This window comes from Antedon mediterranea, chromosome 6 (genome assembly GCF_964355755.1).
Source record: "Antedon mediterranea chromosome 6, ecAntMedi1.1, whole genome shotgun sequence".
Lineage (NCBI taxonomy): Eukaryota > Metazoa > Echinodermata > Crinoidea > Comatulida > Antedonidae > Antedon > Antedon mediterranea.
In genome coordinates, this window is record NC_092675.1 from 8,457,155 (window position 1) to 8,482,368 (window position 25,214).

The 25,214-nt window shown below is 33.2% G+C and overlaps 1 protein-coding gene across 1 annotated transcript; it reads left to right on the forward strand.

Moving 5' to 3' along the window:
* Nucleotides 1-1,048: 1,048 nt before the first annotated feature.
* LOC140051183 (piwi-like protein 1) lies at nt 1,049-25,040 on the forward strand. The gene is made up of 18 exons (XM_072096317.1): nt 1,049-1,159; nt 7,181-7,408; nt 9,171-9,324; nt 12,908-13,103; nt 13,530-13,642; nt 14,159-14,353; nt 15,419-15,607; nt 15,925-16,021; nt 16,701-16,787; nt 17,376-17,516; nt 18,793-18,903; nt 19,791-19,979; nt 20,392-20,604; nt 20,762-20,850; nt 21,284-21,389; nt 23,691-23,882; nt 24,229-24,404; nt 24,649-25,040. The coding sequence occupies exons 2-18, from the start codon at nt 7,204-7,206 to the stop codon at nt 24,803-24,805; spliced, it is 2,610 nt and encodes an 869-aa protein (XP_071952418.1). The 5' UTR covers nt 1,049-1,159; nt 7,181-7,203; the 3' UTR covers nt 24,806-25,040.
* Nucleotides 25,041-25,214: the final 174 nt, after the last annotated feature.

The following is a 25,214-nucleotide window of genomic DNA, read 5'->3' on the forward strand; positions in this document are numbered from 1 at the left end:
TAATGGCCATTAATGAATATTTATACGCTCTATTTAACGCTACAGACCGGTGAACTGGGCTGTAGGAACATTGTAGTATTATAGTCTGTTTATGTTCTTACACAAGAAAGTAAGTATTGTATTAAAGTACCACAGAACAAGAATAATATTTTGTTTAATCTTGTAATTTCGTACATATCACCTTGCACAATATCATATCGTACAAAACAGGTCTTTTTTCCGTACAAGTTCCCCCCATTCGTTTCAGAGCTACTTACCTAGCAGCTCTAATTTTCAAGAATTTTCTTTTTTTTGTGTCCATTTCAAATTAAGTGATTTTCGGTCATCGAGCAGCTATTTTTTTCCCTAAAATTTGTCTTACCTCAACCCCGGCCATGGTGGGGCTGAGGTCCTGGAGACACTATATATTTTTTTTCATATTTTCAATTGTGCCATTTCCGGGCATCAGCCCTAGTTTTTAAAAATAAATTGTCTTACCTCCTGGAGACACAAACACATGTTTATTTCATATTTGAAATTAATTGCCATTTCCGGCCCCATCGAGCAGGCTCTCTATTTTCCAAATTGTCTTCAGCCTCAACTATGGTGGGGCTGAGGTCCTGAAGACATTAATATATTTTCTATTTTAATATTCGTGTGCTATTTCCGAACTCAAAACTGGCTGTGATAGGCCTACTAATAAAAGGTTTTCTTCTTTTTTTTTGTCGGATTGATATCGTTTGAAACAATTAGTGTACCGGTACCATTTTCGCACCCAAAATATTGCGAGAAATGATTAATGTTAGTTACACAAACTAAAAATATAAATTTTGAAGAACATAGTCCCTATTTTGTTGGTTTTACAGACACTTTTTAGGTATGCAACCGTTGGTGGCGCTACTTAGGGACACATTTTTGGGAATTTGGCATTCACATTATTTAGCCCAATCTGGAATTATTTGAGACACAGGCTATAACGACATAATTTAAATTTTATCGCTGGCAACGCTGCAAACAACAACCAACACTTACGCACTCTATCGTCGACGACTACTCTCTCTCGAGCTGCTGTGGTGGGGTGCCAATGAAAACATCACACACCACGCTTTCGAAAAGCCAATTCTTTTTCTTACTTTTATGGTGTAAAAATATAATTCTACAAGTAGCCTAGGCCTAGTGGGTAAGTTTAGTATTTTAAAATAATTAAAAAACAATCTTCTATTGTTCTTTTCATGTATAATATTAATAAGCTTAGTAATACTAGTGTGTAGGATCGGAGGAGGGATGTCATCGATCGGCGATTAGGCTCTAGGCTAGTAGGGCCAGGCCTAGCCTAGCTCCTAGCTAGGCCTACTCCTTTCTGGGCTAGGCCTAGCCTAGTCTCTAGACTAAAGGCAAGATAATAGGTAGCGACTAGCAAAACCGATAGAGGGCAGCAGATATTTAAAGGGAATAGAAAAGTGTGACCCTTAAAGCCTGTTTACTTGTCGTATTTAAAATCGTTAAAGTTAAAAATACCGATGATCAAGCCGGACCGCTAATATTTACACATTTATGGTTTCTTGGTTGTTTCGAGCGTTCGTCGTACATGCGGATGTGAAGTGTTGCAAAACCAAGGCAAGGCCGGCCACCATGCACGCGCAGCCTGGCCCGCTTCAAAATTGAGTTATGGGTTTTGATGCTTCAACACAGTTTCTTTTATTTAGAATAACTGAAAATTTGACTTCATATGTAAATTTCAGCTCACTGGAAAACTGAAGATGAACATTTATTAGTGTATTTATTAGTCTATTCTACACTAAATGGATAAAAAAGTTTTAAATTATTTTACCAATTTTAATTAATAGCTACTTAAATAGTTGTAACGGACGTTACATAATAGGTGTCACGGATGTGACACTGACAGACAATCAATACTGGCTATGTATGAGTGCTTAATACGGATTAAAAATGGATAGCAACATTAAAATATTTTTCAAAAGACAAAAATTGTGTATTATGACTACTTACACGATTATAACTTTTTAGTGGGCTACAAACAAGCCTTTGCCCAGATTATTAAAAAAGTTCCTACAGGTTCAACACAAAAATTGTTGACTTGACCCAACAACTAAGATGATGCGCTATGTTACGTTTAGACAATGTGTACTTGGGTAAATGATAAAAGTTTCTGAAGGCTAGAAATGATTTTATATGCATAGTAGTCTGGTAAACATTTGATGGGATTTTTCCCAAGAACATGAAAACTTGTCTTGATATGATAGGCTAGGCTAGGTTCTCCGCAAATCAAACATTGAATGGATCATTTATTAATTATGCGGAGATAATTTGATTTAATTCCCACACAGACCCTGTCCTGTGTGATGGTGTAGCTCTGTTGTGTGCCAGTGGTGATATGTACCTTATCTGGGGTAGCACTAACATTTCATTTTGTTTAGCCATTTGGCGAAAGTCAAAATATTTTTTTTAGTCAAATCATTTTAGCTATAGCCAAAATGGCTAAAGTCAAATTTTTTTTATTTAGCCAAATGAATCGTTTTATAGCCAAAATTTAAAATTTTTGAAATATAGTGGTCAAAACATTTTAGTCAATTTATCTATGTCAACAGGTCTATACACTGTTCCCTGAACATTTTTGTAAGGCATTGAGATAAAGAGCCATGCCTAAATCACTGTATGATTAAAAAAAATATTTTTTTTGGTATTTTTTTTACATGATCAAAACAATTGTTCAAATTGTTTTTAATCATACAGCATTTATATACAGTTATCAATTTAATAAGAAACATTTTACAGTTTTCTGAAATCCCCTGAACGCTATGTTACTTTTGTTTTTTACGCTTGGCTGGTCATGTTTGCGTGTGACGGCTTCCATGGCGTACCAGGCGAAAATCGTGTCCTAGAATCACTCAGAATTACCGCCGCGCAGCGGGTTAATGTTTTTAAATTGGGTATGCTCAAGAGGTGAGAAAGTGCAGAACCGCCGACCTAGGCCTACAAAATTATGTACAACAACGCAACGGTATATCGTATGCTAAAAATATTGAGGAAAATTCCTAGCAAACGAACACTCGTATCGTTGTTAAACGTAAGATAATATAGGCCAAAGCACAGAGTACACGTCTTTCCATCCCTCAAGGCTGCGCCGAAGCGTTTCTGTCAGGGCGAGAAATTTATCCGATTATTATTTATTTACACAACAACACAGAAGCCGGCGGCCGGTCCCGCTCAGATGCACGTGTGTGTTTAGCTAAATCCCCGTTAGACACTACCATTTCCCGCATGTTGTTTTGTTTACACTGACGCACGAGGGAAGTTTATTAAGGCTAAAATATGAAACATTAAATTGGAAGACTCTAAAATGCATAACGCATACATTTTTTATTTCGATAAGATTAAGACGTCATTCATCAAAGATACTGTAATGTTTCTTTTTAATCTGAAAAGTACACCCCTATCGAAAAATAGACAATCCCGGTAATTAGCCGACCGGCCGTCGGCTACGTAGTCGATCGTTTGTGCAGCGCACAACACGTGATAGTTTGGGTAGACTTCATCATCCATGTGTCGTGTAACGTCTGTCTCTCTGTGCAGTCTACCTCTGCTATCTCCATCTTTTTTAAATAACAAAGAGACGCCTGGTACAACGAAACAAGTTGACGAAAAATGGAGCTTGAAGTATAGTAAACAACGTGATAACGAACAAAATAAATGCTTGGAGATCGACAAATGGACCTTTTAGTTGGACTTTATGCTTTCGCCAAAATGATTATTTAATTATCTATTTTATCATATGTCATCGCCAAAATGGCTAAAGTAGCCGTTTTATTTTTCGCCAATCTAGAAATGTTTTCGCCCATGGCGACTTGGCGATCGGCCAGTGCGAGCCTAGCTTATTGGCGTTTTATTTGGGAGGTCATACACGGGTTGAGTAGGTCTACGAAGGAGGAGGACTAAACAATTAATAAACAAAACAACTTGGCAACACGATTTTATATTTCAGTTATATACTGATACATTCAGCACTTTTATGTACTCGATCTTTTTCATATTTACATACCGCCCGTCCCATATGATAACCTACGTCATTCTTATCAGATATTTGCAGTCTGCAAATCGATTTCTATACGTGTTTCACAAGTCTGTATTTTCAGACAAAAGTCGAAATAAAAACAAATAAATAAAAAAAAGACAATAAATACAGACTTGGGAGTTTTCCGGCTTTCTAATGATATAACACAAGTTGATTCAACAACATTCTAGTTTTTACCTTATGGTAGCAGTTAACAAGGAATTGCCCACAATACAAACATTAAATTTAATTGTTTTGATATTATAATTTAGTTTAACTTACACTTCTTATTTGGAAAAAAAGGTGAAAAACATTGTTGCATTCAAGAATTGTTAGCACATACAGTACCTATTTTTCCACAAATAAACCATCGTGATTGATAGCCATAAAATTGTGGAGAGTAGGCACGCTTGAATTAGGGATAACGATGTAAAAGTTGTTAATTTTCAACCAAATTAGACATTCCTGTGTTAGCCTAGTATTTTGTATCAATATTGCAATAAAGAAAAAATCACAAAAATCTGACTTGTGGTTTTCAATATAGACCTAGTAGGATCTACTCTACGACATTGTCGAAAAGGATCATTTTTAGCCAGGAACGATGTACTGTAAGAGTATTTTTTTGTCACGGACATCACACGGTAGAAAGTTTGAATTGTTACTATCTAGCGAACGAATCTATGAAAACATTTTTTGGTTGAATTATTACTTATATATTGAAGTTTAAGTATAATACTTAATAGGTATAAAAAATGTGTAAAAAAAATGTTTCAAAGTTACTGTAAATGCTGAATATGTTAGCGTCACAGACTCTACTGTACATGATCGCGACATGACACATGATGGTCAGTTTAACTGATTTCAGATGCCGTTTTAACCTATTTAGTCACTTTACTATTTTGCACTATTGAAAAGCAGCAAGCAACAAACGTCAAGCTTATTGTAACTGGTTTCGGAAGTGTTTACAATATTGACAGCTAAGAACCAAGCAGCGGTGGTGTTCACATTCAGATTATTTTCGCCGTTATCGCCTGTAAGACCTGCTGTTGGGTGTTCATCAGGACATGTCACGTCAGTGGTGCATCGACATGGGGGGCTAGCTTTAGTAGTAAACTAGCCTAGACAAGTTAAGCGCCTTGCGGTGTCACAGCTAATTTCTAGCTAACATTACATGGAAGATTTGCTGTGATGTTTGGGATTAAATCCAAAGATTGAAAAAATGTAATATGAAAGGACTGGAATAAATTAAATAAATAATTAAGAAGAGCCAATAGGATTATATATAAAATGTAAATAAAACTATGTATTGACAATAATAAGCTAGTAGGCCTACATCCATAATAAAAATATATAAGGCCTAGCCCAAAATACAATTGAATTTATGACGTGAATTGTTTTTTACTTGTCTATTTTACTATAGAATAAACAATTGCAGAACACTTTACTTTTGAATAATAATGTAAAATGGATGAGCTTTATTTTGATGTGTGACCTTTCAACATTGTGCAGCGAACTGGCGATCAAAATTTGGTCAAACTTGGCCACTTTCAACTGAATTTATGCAAAATTTAGCGTAGATCGTGAATAAATCGTTAGGCATAAGGAAAATGCATGTTTTTAAAACTCATAACTTTATGTATTCTTAAATAGTGAAATATTTTGAAAATGCAAAAACATGTAATGGGTAGTCGATTTGGACGTACTGTATTTTGACTGATTACGTAAATTTCTAATTGCCGACAAAGAGAGGGTTTTGCCAGACCGGGTCACAATTAATCCTTCATATATCACATATTTAGATTTTTGTTTTAAGTGTCAAATCCTTAATAAAAATGTTTTTTTTATTGATATTTTATTGTATATAAGCTGTGTCACAGAGATTACATTTATATAACGAACATTACAAATTTGTCTATTCCACAATTGTACCTAATAAAAACAAAACAATTTTAAACCTTTAATTCATAAGCCTGTGTTCAAAATGTGTTTAGTAAGTAAACACGGGCAAATTCCACAAAATTAAGATTGCCAGCCTTGAAATCCAATGTTTGGAATCGGGTTCTTTGAATCGTATGTTCATAAGCTCTAAGTAACCATTTTCACTTTAAATACTTTTACAGAAAACTGAGATTTTTGGCATAACCAATTTCACAGGCTATTACTATATTAGCTGCCTTTAAAAATGTTAGTGATGCGTACCAGCTATGCCTGTGCATGATGGCTGCCAACGTTCATTGATGACATCGCTAACTTCTTAAATGTTTACTATGATACCAACATGAGTATTATTCTTTCAAAAACCTTAAAAGCTTCTTGTTCAAATGCAAATTTGGCTTTTGAAGAATTGCTTATTTTTGTAATAGGCTGTTTATAATGACGCCCAGTATTTAAACAAAAGCATTTCTTAGGCCTTTGTTTCACAAATTAACAGCCATCCATCAACTGCCATGTCAAGCACACATGTGTGACATTGTATTGCACATGCCACAATATGTGTCAGTAGAGTTGGGCAGTGAGTGTCCACCCACTAGGTGAAAAGGACATTACTCTAAAAAGATTTTTACATGCAAATGTCAGTGAAACATTTGTAGTGGAGAAAAAGTCAAATTTATTAACAAAATTATCGTAGGCCTAGGTGGCTAGGCTATACCATTGCCCATTGTTTATTACTGAACATATGCTGGTAGGTAGGCCTGGCCTAGAAAACTTTGTGTTGGATATCCCAGATGGTGTACTTTTTGTACAACTTAATATTAGCTTATAGCACACCCTCAATTGTTTACCCGAAATTTCTTGTTTTTTTTTTTCAATTAGAGAACTCTGAATTCATTCAGTAGAGAGAGACCATGTGAGAGAAAACATTCCGCTGTGGGTGATTCACATCCACCAATCAAATAGCCAAAAGTCATGCAACCGTGAACTCTACCGATCACGGGAAAGCTCAGCTTTGATTGGCTTACACAATGACATCATAACAAAATAAAAGCAGCTACAAACTTGTCATCTCCTAGCCTATGCAGGATTTTAAGGCAGCGTTTGCATTATCCATGCTTCTAAAGGCTACAGTAGTTGTCGCCCTGTTATCCTGCAGTAAATAACCTATAATTATTTTTTTATTTTAATTCTCAGTTGGGAACCACAGTTTTTGAAGAATGTCTGGGTTTGGACGTGGAGGTCGAGGAGCAGCCCTCCTAAAGCTTTTAGAAGAACCTCGTCGTCCAGGCCAACAAAATGACAATTTTACTCAATCTACGAATGGTGCAAATGGCCACTCTAAACCTGAGTCAACCAAGTCTAAAGGAAGAGGGCTCATGTTAGCTGCGCTTGGAGAGCAGCTTAAACAAGACTCAAATGGAAGTTAGTACATGTCACATCATTATTAGTTATCCGCTCATGGCGGATAACTCCTTGTAACTGTCCGGTTTCATCATCTTTTTTTTTCTGTATTCTTCTTTCTTTCTGTCATTTTTGTGCAGAGCGTATCTCTAAAACCTGTAAAGTTAACATTTCATAACTTTGTCAACATATGGGCATTCACGTGAAGTTGTGCTTTCCTATTTTTGAATGATGTCAGAGTTGCGCAACATGACTTATGCGCGTTTTTATGCATTTCGCGTATTTAACATAGATCGAAAACCATAAAACAATTTAAATTGAAACTTAGCAAAAGTATAATTTTTATCTTGCGCTAACTGTCTGTGGAAAAAAAATGGCATGTTTCACAGAAAGTTACGCGCGCACGCACGTTTAAAATTTGAAAATGCGAAAATTCAATTTCTAATCAACTTTCTACGCGTTTCATGTCATTTTAAGCATGTCAAAAATTCCCAGGCGCGCGCAATTTTTTTACGTACGCGTGCGCACGTAGCGCAAAAACACTTTTTTTTCGCGTGATTTATGTTTTTCCAGCCTTTTCTAGTAATTTTACAAACTTTTAAACAATTTCGACTTAAAATCACGTCATACGGGCACGTAGAATTGGATAATTTTCGCGAGTTTTTGATGAAAAAGTAAAAAAATTTGTCAAAATTTGTCAAAATTATGCCTTTTTTTAAACAGTCGTAATTTCTAAACTGGACGGTCAATTTTTTGTGGATGACATATTCTTGAAGTTGATGAGTTATAGATATCGGATCATGTATTAATATGGCTAACCGGACATTGTGACGTCATCGTATGGCCACGCGAATATATAATTTAGGATTTTTGTATCTTTCGTCGTAGCCCATCACATTTAATAGAGCGCATCTCTACTTATCCGTTTTCCATTTTCACCCCGATTTTGATATTGTCTAGATCAATCAACTATCTTTCGCATGACTTAAAAATATTTTAATTTTTATTACGTCATCATGTCTAAAAACGTTAATAACGTGGGTCAATTATTTTCATCTTTACAGTAAATTTCAATCTGTTATAGCTCGTCAGAATAAAACGTGATAATCATGATTAAAACGTTTTCTGGAAGCTATTGGATTGTAGATACGAATTTATGTAAACATTTTGCCAATCGAATGTTGTGACGTCATCATATGACCAGTTAAATAAAAAAAGTTGTATTTTCATCTTTTGCGTCATAATTCATCACATTTAAAAGGGCACGCATCAATATTTTACGTATTTAAATTTCTTCTACACATTAATATGTTGTTGCCGAGATAATTTCCTTCCGAAATTGCTATCTTAGTGTTTCATTTTGATACCGTCGCTATGTTAAAAATTGGAATAAATGGCGGGTCCAGTCATTTCACCTATTCTACCCTGTATGTAATATGTATACAGATTATATTGTATAATAATGACACAAAATAACAGAATTCAGCAATAACAACATACAGTATCATATTCTTCAGTTCAGGTCATATTGCCATAATCTTTTTCTGTGTGCAATATTCTAACGTATGACGTCTACGTGGCCTTTGTCGTGCGGATAACTAACTCGTCAAAGTGACGAGTTACATGTCTAGTTAAAATTATTTTGGTTTCTTTCATCCTGCTTTATTTTAAATAGTCTGAATGTTTTTTGTAGATTTTACTATAAAAGATAGATAATATATAGATGATTAAAAACATTTAACAATAATATTTTTGACATTATTTTTTCCTTTAAATAACATAGACACTCAGCGAAATCCATCTCCTGAGATAAAAGAGTCACGAGTTCCAGAAAGACATTCTCCTTCTAGTAGCATGACACCGGATACATCTGTAACAGACAAGATGACAAAGTTGCACTTGCAAAAAGATAAGAAGATTGGAGTGTATGGACAGAAGTAAGAAATTTGTAGACTATTTAAATTGTCTTAGGGTGTGTTTCTGTTTTAGGGAGCTATGACTTTTTAACACTGTAGATGATAAATTGTTTTTCCATGATTTTTTTTACAAATTGATTATCAATGAGCAGCCATTGTTCATGCGTGAATTCACCTGATATCCGGTAGTCGTGTTTTCTGTACATATTATACAATGACGTGCACTAAAAAATACTCTACATTTAACCATGATTTTATTGAATTACTCAATATACCATCCACTCACTGCTTACGGCGTGGTGTTGTTTTGTGGGGAATGAATTGGGAATTGTCTTATTTTCAAACGACGATGACAAACCGACCTGTACAATGAAGTTTAACCAACAACATTGTTTTTGTTCATCGACGAAGCGAAATACTTTTTTTTATTATTATATTTTTTTCTTTATGGGCATTCCACACTATTTGGTCCGTGGGTTTAAAGTGGAGCTCCACCCAGAAAATTACTATTTTTCATACATTTCAACTATTATTTAAAAATATCATCGCTTATACTTCATATTTTTTTGAAATTTTTTTCAATGAGTACGATTTTCTTAAAAATCACGCCTTTTTGCGTTTTGGGGGGATACCTTGTAATTTCCTATTCTTTGACATGCAAAAGGGGGGTATATTTGAATAATCCTAAAAAATTCATTTCTTCACCAAAAAAAAAAATGTAAAATGTATATTTATGTAATTTTTCCAGATCTTTCTATTTCTGGTATTTTTATCACGTATACATTGCGCAATTTTGCGTAAATAGACACTTTCCCCCGTTCGGGTCCAATTGGGTTTTTTATTTTGCTAGGGAGTACGATCACGTGACATTTTTCACAATCACACTACACTGCAGCTGGCGATCTGTTATTTTGTCGCGATGTTATTTTTGACGGGCGAAAAGTATATTAAAACATTCTGAATGTGACCCTATTATGTTTCACAGTGTAATAATGTGATTATGAGACTATTACTAAATGTCAAATTTAACGAGATTTGAGAAAGACGTGGCTATATATTCAATAAAGCTAGGCCTAGGCCTACTAGAGTGTAGGTATGTACCGATGCTGCGTGGCCTCTAGCTAGGCTAGGCTGACAGCAGTGAAGTTTGTTTTGCTGGCACCCGACCTTGGCCTACCCATGGGCCATGATAGGGTGCCTGAATAGTTGCTTTTCAGTCAGGTCTAAGCTTGCACATCGCTTTACTACTCTTGTTCTGTATACTATAGGATTTTGTGTTTCACAATTCTTAATGTGCGAGAAAACCCAGGAACGATAAATGGGGCGAAACGACCATGCCTATGAATACATAGGCCTCTAGACAAAAATTCAAGGCTAGCTAGGCTGAGCAGAAGCTGAGCTAGGCTGAGCAGAAGCTGAGCTAGGCCTAGCCCTAGCTTAAAGTTAAAAGCAATCTGATAAGATTATTATGCTGTTGTTGTACAGTGAAAATCATGAGGTTACATGTAAATTATAATGACATTCTTATCGGAAATATTACTTAGGCCTAAACAAATCGTATTAATTAATTGTGTGTATAAAATTTATTCCCCATTTTTCGACACATAATTTACCAAAGGGGAGACATTTCATCAATGCGTTGACCGGTGACTAAAACGCGTCAGTCGCTAAGTGTAACGCGTTTGCGACGTATTGTAAACTAATAACCCCTAAGTTACTGAAAAACTGTAATGTGTTAAAAAACACTATTTTCTGACCAATTTTTTAGAAATGATTTTTAGGAAAATATTTCCGTATTTTTCCTGTTTTTTTTTATGTAATCACTTTCAATTAAACATACTTAAACATAATATAAGCTGAGAAAGTCTGGGTGTAGCTCCACTTTAAACATTTCATTTACTGATTTTAATGTAACTCTTGGCCATTTCTCAAAGTAGACATGTTGAAGTTTATTAAATAACATTTGTTTTATTTTTCTGATATTTATTTTTTAAGTTATTGAATTATTAAATATGAAAAACTATATTTGATGTTACGGACTGGCATTTGTAACCCTATTTATTTCATAAACTATGCATCTTTTTACTGTTTTTTCAATTTTTACAGTTAAAAGTATTGGTACCACAATTTAATATTTTGTTTTCTCCTTTTAAAAACTATGCAATACATGATAATCAAATATTTTGAAACTTTTGGTGAAAATATCATATTAAAAAATTATTATTATGACATTTTTCATTTAAACGGAAAAGACATTTTTGTTAAGGATGGGAAAATTGTGAACTATGTTGCAATTGTCGATGACATTCCCAGAAACAAACCTGAACTAAATATTATTCATTTATACAAATTTGATAAAGAAGGGAAAATGTTTGTTAGGGTCGACTTGGTTGGAACTTAAAGCATAATCAATATACTGTAGATCAAGTTTTGTCTATACTTTCATTTCAGCACCAATAAAGAATTGTGTTCTTTATTATTCTAGTAACATTTAAAACTCCAAATACTGTAATTATAGTATCATTATTTGTTTTGATAAATCATAAACTTATTTTTTCAATTTTTTAACCTGGACAAATTTGCAGTCAAATTTGTATAATTAACATCCAGTTACCTAAAACAACATCTGCCAACATAATACAAAACAAATTTTAAAATCTCTTTTAAATGAGGAGAAATATTAAAAAACGTAAACCATCTTAAAAGTCATGTCCATTTGCCGTCCTATCCGCGACGCATACAATTTTCATAATAAAAATTTTTGTCTAGTCTTTTTCTTTTTTTGACTTTCATAATTAACATTGGCCATATATATGTATACATTTATTCTACTGTGAATCTTGTATTCTTTTTTATTTCTAAGATATGTCTAGTTGTATTCTAAAAAATGTTCTGTCCGTAACAAAAAAATACTGTGGAATGCCCCTTTTTAAATTTATTTCCTCCCAAGAATAAAATATATACAGCAAAAACAAGTATAATATAAACACAATATAGAACTAAAATTTAATTTGAATTATAGGTGATCGTGTTTCTATAATTTTAATGAAATTAAAATTGTTTAAACATGCATGTATGTTAACATATACAGGATCGTATAAAGTTGATGTACGCTATCCTATGACATGATGCATGTATGTAGGGCTGAGTTGTACCTATTATGTGTTACGGGACCCACATCATGTTATAATTTGTTGGTATGATGACGTTATCAAAATAAACTTGACGATGATAATTTCGAAAGATAATGAATTGAGCAAAAAAATAAGGTTTGGAAGAAAATTTGGCATATAATGCCAAATTTAAAATTGTTGTAAATGTGACGAAAGAGATGAAAAAACTACTTTTTAAATTCAGCTGGCCATATCATAACGTCTGACCACAACGTAGTGCTAGAAACATGTTGTAAGTTCGTTAATTATCGCTTGTATTAAGTTATTACTGCAGACTCTGGAACAGAAGTCGAGCGTTACATAATTGCCATTGTTGACAAATCACAGTGCGAAACATTGGTGATAGGAAAATGCTTTCTTCGTTAGGATTGGATAGGCATTGCAATATATTCCATAGCCATGTTTCAGTTGAATTGTTTGTTTTTCCCCAGAGTGAATCTGTCTTCAAATTATGTACGTCTTCAGTGTGATACAAGCGCAGTGTATCAGTATGCTGTGTCATATGAACCACAAATTGACAGTAGAAATATGAGAGCACATCTACTTTACCAACACAATGATGTGATTGGTAGTGTTCGTGCATTTGATGGTGCTACCTTGTATCTTCCAGTTAAAGTCGGGTCTCAGGTAGGCAAAATGTTGGATAACAAACATGAATTGAATTTTTGTATTTCACATTTCTTGCTTATTAATTTCTTGTATATTAAAATAGTAAATAACGTATTTGCTCTGTGGTTCTGCTTATTCAAAGGGAGTGCTTTTAAGGTGTAAAATGGTTACATAACTCAAATACAAGAGAAACACTGATAAAAGAATACAAATTGTATCAAAATGCTTTGTAAATTTCATCATCTACAGGAAATAACTTCTACTGCAACTAGAGTATGCATTTTTTGTAAATTAATGTGTATTTATTTGAGGACAACAAATAAATTCCTACAGCATTTATTCAAGGGTTGTGGGCGTTTATTGCAAGCAATGTTCCATGTGGGGTGTTTATATGTATAAATACTGTAAATATTTCAATCTGTTTTTATTTGATTTTTTTTACAGAGTTTCCAGTCCATCAGACCGACTGATAAATCAGATGTTACAGTCACTATTAACCTTGTCAAAGAACTTGCACCAGAGGCTTGCGTTAGTGTTTACAATGTCATATTCCGAAGGTATTATTTTGTTATATTCTATGTTTCTGATACCATAGGTTAGTTTACAAAATGCATTTTTACTGAGGGCCACCATTTAATTTATAACAGGCTTTTTTGATCATCCTAGTTTACAGGCTAAGTTTGAGCCCTAGGGGAAAATGTGATCAAAATATCAATTTGAAAACTTTAAGTTCCTCTAGAAATGTGGCAATTATTTGTCGTATTTTAAGTATGGAAATCAGGCAAGTCAAGGCCATTACACAATCAAAGAAAATTCTTAACAAACACCTTAGTAGGCTATTTGGTGCTGAATAGGTTTTCGACTCCAGTTCCACGACGTAGAAGAGGAGGATCCCATATCTATGTATGTATATAGGAATGACGGGTATACTATTATAGTTCTGTTGGGTCATTCCGATGTTTCACTTGTTTCATAATCTATTCATATTGTGTTTGTCATAAAAGATTTAGTTTTTTATGTGTTATGACATTTCTTTTTATTCAAATGTTAATAATGAAGTGTTTTTTCCGCAGGATAATGGACAAATTAAAATTAAAGCAAGTTGGGCGTCATTATTTTGACCCTTCAAGGAGTGTTGAAGTACCTCAACACAAACTTCAGATCTGGCCTGGCTACATCACAGCTATTCAACACTATGATGGTGGTCTCATGTTACAGACAGATATTTCACATAAAGTATTATGTTATGAAACTATATTGGACTCAATGTAAGTTTTCAAATCCAGCATACTGTAAGAGTACAGTCAACCTTTTTATATACCGCTTGGTCTGAGAGGCATTCGTAAATGAACAAGTTTATAAATGAGAAGGTTCTGAAAAAAGCGCCCTCTATTAAAATCAGTGGTAAAAACATGCCCAAACTTATTGTGCATAGTATAGTAAGAAGAAAAAACAGTACTAAAAATACAGTATAAAACAACAGTTAAATGTAATATGTAAATTAACACTGACTGCCAAAAAGATTGATATTTCTGCTTTTACTTACACACATTCTCTGTACCAAAATTCCATCAATATTATTGCATATTTTGAAAAAAATGTAATTTTTACAAATCTGTTTATGAAGTATTAATATTAAATCCAATCTGGACCACTTAATTTCATATTTTGAAAGTTACTACAATCTAGTGTGGACAGCAAATAAATGGAATTTCCAGAAAAATGGATACGCGGCAACTGACAGCAAAGTTTTAAATTGTTAATAAATGAGAGTCTAATGTAAAAATATGCACAAACCAAACTAAATTGTTAGTATGATCATCATAGCTAGCATTTTTGCAGTTTGTGATCAACCTTTGGTTTTTTCAAAAACATCTGCAGGGTGCTCTTCATGTACTCTAGCAGTGGGGATGATTTCCTGGTCACTAGCGTAGGGGTTAGACAACTTTTAGACTCAAAATAAACAGATTACATTTGTAATAACCTTTGCTTTATTTTTTGAAATAATTGTTTTGTAATAGTTTTATAAATAAGACAATAGTAGGTATGTAAAAGTTTTTTTATGTTACTTTTTTAAATTGATTGATAACGGCATCGATCGAACGGCGTTCGTAAAATAGAATGTTCGTAATTGAGAAGTGTGTAAATAAGCTCTGAAAGTGTGCCAATTTGGAATTTCAGGTCATACTGTGTGATCAATACACTTAGTTTAATGAGTTTTTCGACTGCTTTATAGCAAGTTAATGATTATGTTCATACACTCTAAACACGCTTATTCAATTTTGTTTTGTACATTTGTAACGTTTCTTTTGTTTTACTCTACATTTCTATAGGTCCAGCATTATTCAGCGAAACAGACAGAATTTTCGTGACATTTGTACACGTGAATTAATTGGGTGCATTGTTTTGACACGTTACAACAATAAGACATATCGTATTGATGATATCGCTTGGGACAAAAATCCACAGTGTAAGTTTACTCTACATAATGGACAAGAAACCTCATTTGTGGATTACTACAGGTCAGTACTCTATTTTGATAAAATAACATATTTTTTTAATTGAGTATATCAATAATATTGATATATCTTGAAAAATTCTCAAATATTTTAATATGTAACTTTTTTTTACTTGGCCTAATGTGACTTCATTCAAAATAGGTTACTGTAATACTTTAATGTAACATTTAGTTGCTATACTAAAATTTTTCTTTTTTTATACATCGATTAAAATAATATTCTATTCAATCTAGTCATTTATGCGGATATTAAACCTAATTCAACCTATTGCTAAGTTCTAGTTATCTTTATGTTTACTATATAATCAATCATTTTTATAGACGTGCATACAACAAGGAAATCAGAGACTTAAATCAACCATTATTAATCAGCAGACCAAAGAAAAAGGATAGAAACCGACAAGGCACAAATGAAGGGGTATATATTTAAGATAATAACCAAGTATTCCTTTAACTAAAATAGTTTATTCTGTTCAAAACTTGTACAATTGTATTGATTTTATGATTGAAGACTCTCGATTAGAATTATCCCACAACATATACCATACAGTCAACCTTCCCAATATTGCCCACTCATTGGCTGGCCTAACATTCTCGATTGAAATTATTTGTTCCAATGCACAAATATAAGATCATTATTTCACTGCGCTCCAATTTTGGACCACAAGTTGAACAATTACAGACAGCGCACATTACAAGTGATAAGTCAACAGCCATGTGTTCCACATGGTTGCTCACTGTGTAACAAGAATGACAAAATTCAATAGCCATAAAATGAAATTACACTTCACAAAGTTCCACTCTGACAGAAGAGTTCAATGAACTAATAATATTGTTTGATACAACTGTATATCTATCAACATTCTCACTCCTGAGGACGATCAAAGTATATTGATAGAAACGTCAAGGAACTCAACATTTTCTTTTAAGAACTAAATATACACATGTGGTGTACCACAAACTTCAATGAGTAGTAGTAGTATATCATGTGACCCACATACCTACTCGGGTATATACTCAGGTGTATTACAAAAACTGTTATGGCACAGTACAAGCATTATTTAAAGAAATATATCTTGTTTTTATATTTTGATTAGCAAGAGGAGGTGATTTGTCTTGTTCCTGAGTTGTCATTTCGAACAGGTTTAACTGATGCTATGAGAGCAGATTTTAGAGTCATGAAGGTAGGTTTGCCAAAATATTTTAAGAAATGTTTAAAATCAAATGCTTATTTCAAAAGCCCTGGCATTTCTGGAAATTCACCTACTAATATTTTTTTTAATTGAAAGGTTGATCCAGTTAATTTTGGATACTATAGAACCCCTCCTTTGTGACACCCCTATTAAGGGCATACTTTTCCATGAAACAAACAAGATGCAATATATTGTGTTTTAAACACTACAGTCAACCCTTATTCACAAATTCAAAGATTGTTGTTATTAAATTTAATTGATTCTATTTGAGAACATTTTTGCAACCAAGTAAAAGATATATATTGACACTGTTGATTCGTCTATTTGTTTTTTAAATATTTTTATATAGTTTATTTTATATCATTGTTGTTACTTTGGGAGTACGGAACCTGAACTCTTGTTATAGTGATTAGGTTCACTTTTAGGTTCCTGCCTACTCCCTTAGTTTCTGTGTTTTGTTTGTTTGTAACTGGTTTTTGGCAATAAATAATAATAATAATAATAATGCTGGATAATTATATTTTTTAGATGGATTGAAATGAATTAAATAAATTAAAACTAGATATTTGTTTATTTCAGGATCTTGCAACTCATACAAGAATCACACCAAACCAAAGACATTATGGACTTAAGCAGTTTGTGGAAAGGCTGTATAGTAGTCCAGAAATTCTTGAAGAGTTACAAAAATGGAACATTATACTTGACAAAAATCCAATCATGGTAATAACTACTTATACATTGAATAATCTAAACCCAACATAAAATGGCCAAATTATTTGACACTATTATAGCAAAACTAGCTCATTATTCTTCTACTCCATTTTGAAGGATCCATATTTTTTTATATATATTTCTCAGTGAATCCAACATGCATCTTTATTTACCTTGACAAGAGATTAAGATGAGGGAAATTAATTGGCCCCCAATAAAATAATACTGCTGTAAATAGGAAAATTACATTTTTTCAAGATTGTTGAATTGTTCGGCTTAGGGGCATCCATCTTATAAATGTAAATTGGTCATATAGCCCAAAAAATGTCCATAAATATGAACTAAATATTAGAGTTGCATATTATATTATATTCAAACATAAATGCCAAAAAAAATGAAAAAGATTACAACATTTCTTAGGTAAATTTTTATGAAATGTATAGTGTACTTGCTTGACGAATCATTTGTCCATTAAATCATATAATAAGTTTGTGGTTCCATTTCAAGATTGTTGAATTTTTCGGCTTAGGGGCATCCATCTTATAAATGTAAATTGGTCATATAGCCCAAAAAATGTCCATAAATATGAACTAAATATTAGAGTTGCATATTATATTATATTCAAACATAAATGCCAAAAAAAATGAAAAAGATTACAACATTTCTTAGGTAAATTTTTATGAAATGTATAGTGTACTTGCTTGACGAATCATTTGTCCATTAAATCATATAATAAGTTTGTGGTGCCATTGCATCCGTTCGTTGCTGTAGAATCAAACAATAATTTGGTAGAGTATATTAATTATGGGGGTGTTCACTATTAAACACTGTGTAGCCAAAATGTTTATTTACAATCTCATATTCTTTAATTTTACTGATGCTATTTAATTGTTTGACGTTCACTGTGGAGATGAAATAAATTCGCCAATTTGGTTCAGCAAATTACACAAGAAACTTGGATCGCAAAAATAAAAGGAAATAGTTAAAAATGTATAAACAAAATTTAAATAGACTAGTAGTACCAGTTTTTTAAATCACCACTGGTGAAATATTTGTATGTGTTTTACTGTTGGAAGTGGATGTAATCTGTAACTGTTCTGTATATCAATCATATTGTATAGCGTATTATGTCCACTTTTTATAAAGTTGTAGATACAAAATCATAGTAAAAGTTAATTAATATATTTTTCTATTCAAACTATGGTTTTGGTTATAATAATGTTCTTCCAATTTTTTAGGGCAGTATAACAAAATAATAAAACAATTATAATAATTTTGTATTCAGTTGGAAGGACGGTGCCTTGGTCAAGAGAAGATTCATGTGCGTGGTAGAACTCTATTGCCACAAATAGCTGACTGGGGAAGGGAAGTGTGTAGAGAGAAAGTCATTTCTGCCGTAAGTTTTTTCAATTTTAGAGTCAGAAAAACTATAACATGTCATAATTATAATATCTAAATTAGTGTTACCATCATCATAAACAAGTGGCTCCCGATTTTATTCTATGTAATTGTTCTTGTTTGTTTTTCATTTATCATTATGTTTTTTGTATATCTCAGAGCAAACATAATTTCTATGTATATTTATAAATAGAAATTATTTTCCACTGATGCTATACCATTTTCCAGTATCGAATATCATTTTATTACAATACAATTAATGTCATTTTATAATATTAAAATCGCTAAATTCCAACCTTGGACTATGAAAGTGGCCCACATATACACTTAATTGTGTGCAATAGGTCATCCCACTCTGTTGTTTCTTTACACTTTCCCTACGGTTTTTAAAACAAACATTTTATGTAAAAATAAATACTATGTGGGCCTACAGTATTGCAATAGTTTTTTAAATGTGAAAAATAAGTTGATTCTAATCATTTAAGCTGCCCACTATAAATACCAGCTCACAGTGTGAAGAGAAAACAAATGGAAGAATAGTTCTTCCCTAATTTTTATCAACAGATTTTGCCAATAAAGAAATCGTTTTTCTTTTTTTATCATAATATTAATAACCATTAAACGCACATTTAAAGCAAGGAATGACCTGATTTAAAGTTTTTAAAGTAATATATGTGCATTATTTTTAAATAAACATTAGCAATTGCAGGGAAAGTGTCTTTAAATACTAATAAGTAAGTTTTATATCACAAAAGACTATTAATTTTCCCAATGTACTTTGAATATTTGAAATGAATGTAATTTCTAATACATAATTGTTGTTCGTGTATACACATAATATAATTAACATTAGATGTTGTTGACATATCAATACTTTTTTTAAAGGTGGACCTGACTGACTGGGTAGTAGTATTTACCCGTCGTGATGCACAAAAGACGACGGATTACATCCAGATGATGTTTCAAGTAACACGTCAAATGGGTATCAATATCTCTGATCCTGTGCGGCTTGAACTACAAGATGACAGAACAGAGTCATACCTCAGAGTTATCAGGGATGCTATCAACCCAAGGGTAAGTCAGTCAGTCCTATGGAGAATATTTTGTTTATCCCCAAACATTTGCCTGTACTGCTGTAGTTCCAAGGGGTTACTGACTGTCACTCATTCCAGGCTGCTACACCATCTCTTTCTGTCTTGCGCATCATGATCCTACAAACCAACTTTTCTCTTTCTTTCTTTTTTTCTTTACCGTATCTTTCCACATCACCTTTGGCCATCCTCTTTTATACATTCAACTTCAACCTAGACATTCCATGATCTCCTTCGTTTTCTTCCTTTCTTCCATCTTAACACCACACATCTTTCTTATCATTGCGCTTTCTGTTAGTGTAGTTAAAATATAAATTAAAAATACTAATTTTACAATATTAAGCATTTTCATGTTTGTGTTGATCATTCATAATGAATATTGTTTGTCCAAACAGCTGCAACTAGTAGTAATAATCTTTCCAACATCTCGTGATGACCGCTACAATGCTGTCAAGAAACTTTGTTGTCATGAGAGTGCTGTGCCATCGCAAGTAATCATTGCCAAGACGATCAGTCAAGCCAATAAGCTACGAAGTGTAGTACAAAAGATTGCACTTCAGATCAACTGCAAACTTGGAGGAGAACTTTGGAGTCTGGACATTCCGCCAGTAAATACTTTTAAATTATAAAACTTTGTCTACCATTGTCAACTACTTGGATAGTTTTCCCAATTCTACTTGAAATTAAAAGATGGTTTTGCCTTTCTGAAACAAGTTTGTTATTTATATTTGATAATTAATTTAATTACAATGGTTTTTTTTCTAGAAAAATCTGATGGTAGTTGGCATTGATGTATACCATGACTCACCAAGAGGAAAGAAGTCTATAGGAGCATTTGTAGCCAGCACAAACCGGTAAGGAGTACATACCTTTAATACCCCTCTAATATTTCCTTGGGATTCCTTATCCTGGATTTTCTACATGAAGTACATTAAGTGCTGAATTTAATCTAATGTTGATGCTTGTTTCCCAGCATTAATATGATAAAAAGAAGAAAGCTTATATTATCGTAATGTAAGTGGGCAATATGACAGATCTCTTTTTGGGTCCCCTTTTGTGTATAACATTAACAAAGGCAAAACATATTACAACACAGGACTATGATGTTAATTGTTCTGAAATTTTTCTGTATTAATGAGAACAGTTTTATGCAATAATGTATATGTTTTAGAATTGATCAGGTGTATTTAATCAAATCAAGTTACACCCGCTATCAGCTAGGCCTGAAACTTACTGAATCAAGTGCCACATACAATTTTTATTATGTTTCCTATCTATGTTGTTCAGCACATTGACCCGTTGGTATTCAAGAGTATGCTTTCAACTTCCAGGACAAGAATTGATTGATGGCTTGAGAGTTTGCTTCATAGCAGCAATTAAGAAGTACTCAGAGGTAATGTCTCTTATTCCACATAAATATCTGCTGTTCTTGATATGTTTTGTGATGTCGGTTAATAAGAGTTAAGATGGTATACAAAAATGATTTTTAAAAGTTAGCAATATAAGTTTACAATCCATGTATATACAGTCAACTCTCCCAATACCGGACACCCTTGGGCGGGCATATATTTTCCGGTTTTTCGAAAGTCCGGTTTCCTGAAAACATATTTTTAAAATCATCACGTTGTCACTGAAAATGCTTTGAATCACCGGTCCGAATGATGCCCGGAACGGTCTAGCGTAGGGAAGGCCTAGGCTATGATTGTGTCAAGCTAGTTTTAATTAAATAAATACTGATAGGCCTAGGCCTACTTTATTAATATTAAGCTAATTCAATTTACCTTTTTTAAAAGTTACATTATTTACTGTACCAATAAAACATGTTACAATAGTAAATTATTGTTTCTCAATGTGTTTTTAACGGCAAAAAGGACGTACGTACGGTGAACATAATTTCGGTCTGTTTATTGTTTTTCGTGAGCTAGCTAGCACCAGCAGCATGGGTGATAAAAATAGCAAAGCGGGGCTTTGATTGATGCGCATGTGCAGAGGTGTCATAATCAAATAAAAACGCCCACACCTAGACCACATGTTTTTTAAGCTCCTTTATTTTGACGTAATTTGATAGCAATGATGAAAATTGATTAGGTAAACGAGCCAAGCAATAATGACACAATAATTAATTGGTAACATTTCAAAATTTATTAACACTAGTTAAGTCAAGTTCATTCCATTTACGTTTTGCCATAATGATTTCCAAATTTATAATGATGCACATTTTTAGTGAAACATTCCTTTTTAAAGTCCTATTGCAATTGTGAATTTAACAATAATTTAAACAAAACAAAGACACAAAGTGGAATGTAAATTGAACTTTATTAAAAAACAATTCATATGCTAAAAAACAGGGAGTTGTTAACAACTCCCTGCTAAAAACAATAGACATTAAGACATAGCGCTTCGATGTGAAAAAACCCTAGCCCACCGCAGTTCGATACGCAACAAAGCAATTGCCGCCTCGTGGGTTAACAATGAACTGACCTGTCAATCACAGTGTAGCGCTCCATAGCAACATTATTTGATCGTACCGCGAAACGTCGCACACTTCATGCATGGTCAGGGTATGGTTAAAAGCTTTTGTACATTGTGAATCATATTGAATCCGAGTCAGCGACGACTATGTTACGTTGTTTTCGTAAATATTTGGAGTTTTTTAACTGTCAGTCCGGTTTTCAGACGCTAATTTTCGTGTTTTTTACTTCATAATTTGTCCGGATTCCGGAATTGGGTATTCCGGTTTTCATAATAAATTACAGTACATTTAGAATAGGGACAAATTAGGCCCTCCAAAAAAGTCCGGTTTTTCGTGAATTCCGGTTTTGGGAGAGTTGACTGTATTCCTATTTCTTGATGCATTGTATTGCCAAAGTGCAAATGGAAATTTATACAAAGGAAAGTGTTAAAAAATATCAATAAAATATGACACGTAGCAAGGAGGACAACCAACCACACATATAGAGTATCACGGTGTGACGTCACAACGATAGAGGGCGCTGCATGGTTGCTAGCCAACCAAAAAATGCGTTCAGCGCTACTACTATGTTGATAAACAGTAAAGATCTGTATTTCTATCAAATTATGTATCTTAGCTTGATTTTTTTCAACTTAAACTGTAGTTGAAGAATAAATAGATTATTAAGAACAAATATTTAGTGATCTTTTGAAATTTTAACAAAAATTATTAAGTTTTAAAATGACTACTTCAATAAGCCTATTCCAAACTATTGGTGACCTTGGAGTAACTCAGGCAGGCTGAACGCATTTTTGGTTGCGCTAGCAACCACGCAGCGCCACCTACCGTCGTGACCTCAGCACCGTGATACTCTATGCCAATATCAGTATCTCTCATTCACACAGGTCAGACTTAATAGCATGAGATAATAAATTGGAATACAGTCAACGCTCCCAATACTGAACTCTCTGAAAACCGGAAACTCTCCCGTAAACAGACTTTTTTTAAGGTCCAAAAGTTCCAAAATTCATTTTACCATTAGAAACACATTACGAATATCAGACTTTTTCGGAAAACCAGACATATTATGCCAGGTGTCCGGTATTGGGAGAGTTAACTGTACAACTGAAATTGACTAGGTCCACAGGTAGTTGTTTTTACCTATTCACACATAAGACTTTTTATTCATGCAATATCATTTTCCACTCAATTTTTACATATTTACTTTACATTTTCATTTAGGTAAATCATTGTCTACCAGAAAAGATCATTATATTTCGTGATGGTGTAGGTGATGGCCAGCTTGGTATGGTAGCTGATTATGAGCAGAAGCAGTTGTCTGCCAGCTTTGCTTCGTTCGGGGCTGACTACAACCCTAGCCTAGCAATTGTCGTTGTGCAAAAACGAATTAACACAAGAATCCTGGCTGCAGATGTAAGTATGGGTGGAATAGACTATAAACAATTTTATTTTAGAATATATTAACATTGAATTTAAGCAATAAAAATAAAACGAATTATTAGTTATGCTAGGCCTATTTTTATTCATTTCTGTTGCTTTTTGATTTTAGTTGAGTTAAGCAGTTTACAAAACAAACACTGGAGTATAACTAACAAATCATTTGTTTGATTATTAACAATTAAACTTAGCTGTATTTTAGATAAAATAATTACATAAAACATATTTAAAACCTTTTTTAAATTGATATTTAGACCTTTATAAAGTGGAACAATGAATTAAATTCGTCTTAGATAACTTCATATTTATGTTTTTGGTATAGCATAAGGGACAGATGAATAACCCAGCATCAGGAGTAATAGTCGATCATTCAATCACACGTAGAGACTGCTATGACTTCTTCCTGGTCAGTCAACATGTACGCCAAGGCACCCTGACACCAACGCACTATGTGGTTGTCCATGATACAACCGGCTGGATACCAGATCATATGCAAAGGTACACATTTCTTTTCTTTAAAAAAATGTTTTTTGTCAAATCAAGTCAATTTGTACAATAGGTTATTGACTGCTCCATGCTGCTTGGAATCCTGTTCATCATTACCATATCTTTCCATGTCCCGTTAATTTGTACATAAACACAGATGTGCAGTTTTTCCGAGATTTTTGCAACACAAAAAGAAGAAGCTTATAACTCAAGATTAGTAATTCTTTTATCAAACAATTTTTTTTTTGGTATTTAGATTGGCCTACAAGTTAACTCATCTGTACTACAACTGGCCAGGCACCGTTCGTGTTCCAGCACCATGCCAATACGCACACAAACTTGCATACCTTGTCGGCCAAAACATTCAACGTGAACCACATCTATCTCTGTCAGATAAATTATTCTTTTTGTAGGTACTACTGGTATTTTAAAAGTGGAAGATGATGATGAAGTGGGGAACAGTAGTTACTTATAGTTAGTTACAAATTATTCTTTTTGTAGGTACTATTTTGACAGTGGAACTATTTCAAGATGTTACTGTTACTAGTTTATGTTATTAGTAAAATGATTTACTTTTTAATGCTTTGCAAATTAATTTCAAGTAAAATGTATGCATCATTAGTTAACTCTATTAACTTGCATCTAAAACCATGCAAGTTGTTGCAAATTTGTAACTATGTCTGTCAATTATTTTATTGTGAACCTTCAGATACAAAATTGGACATCAAAGTAGAGATGCAGACAAGTATTCATATATACTCTTGACCCGATTTGTTGCATTTTGCATATACTACAGATGTAGGTAATTCCTTAAGTATTATA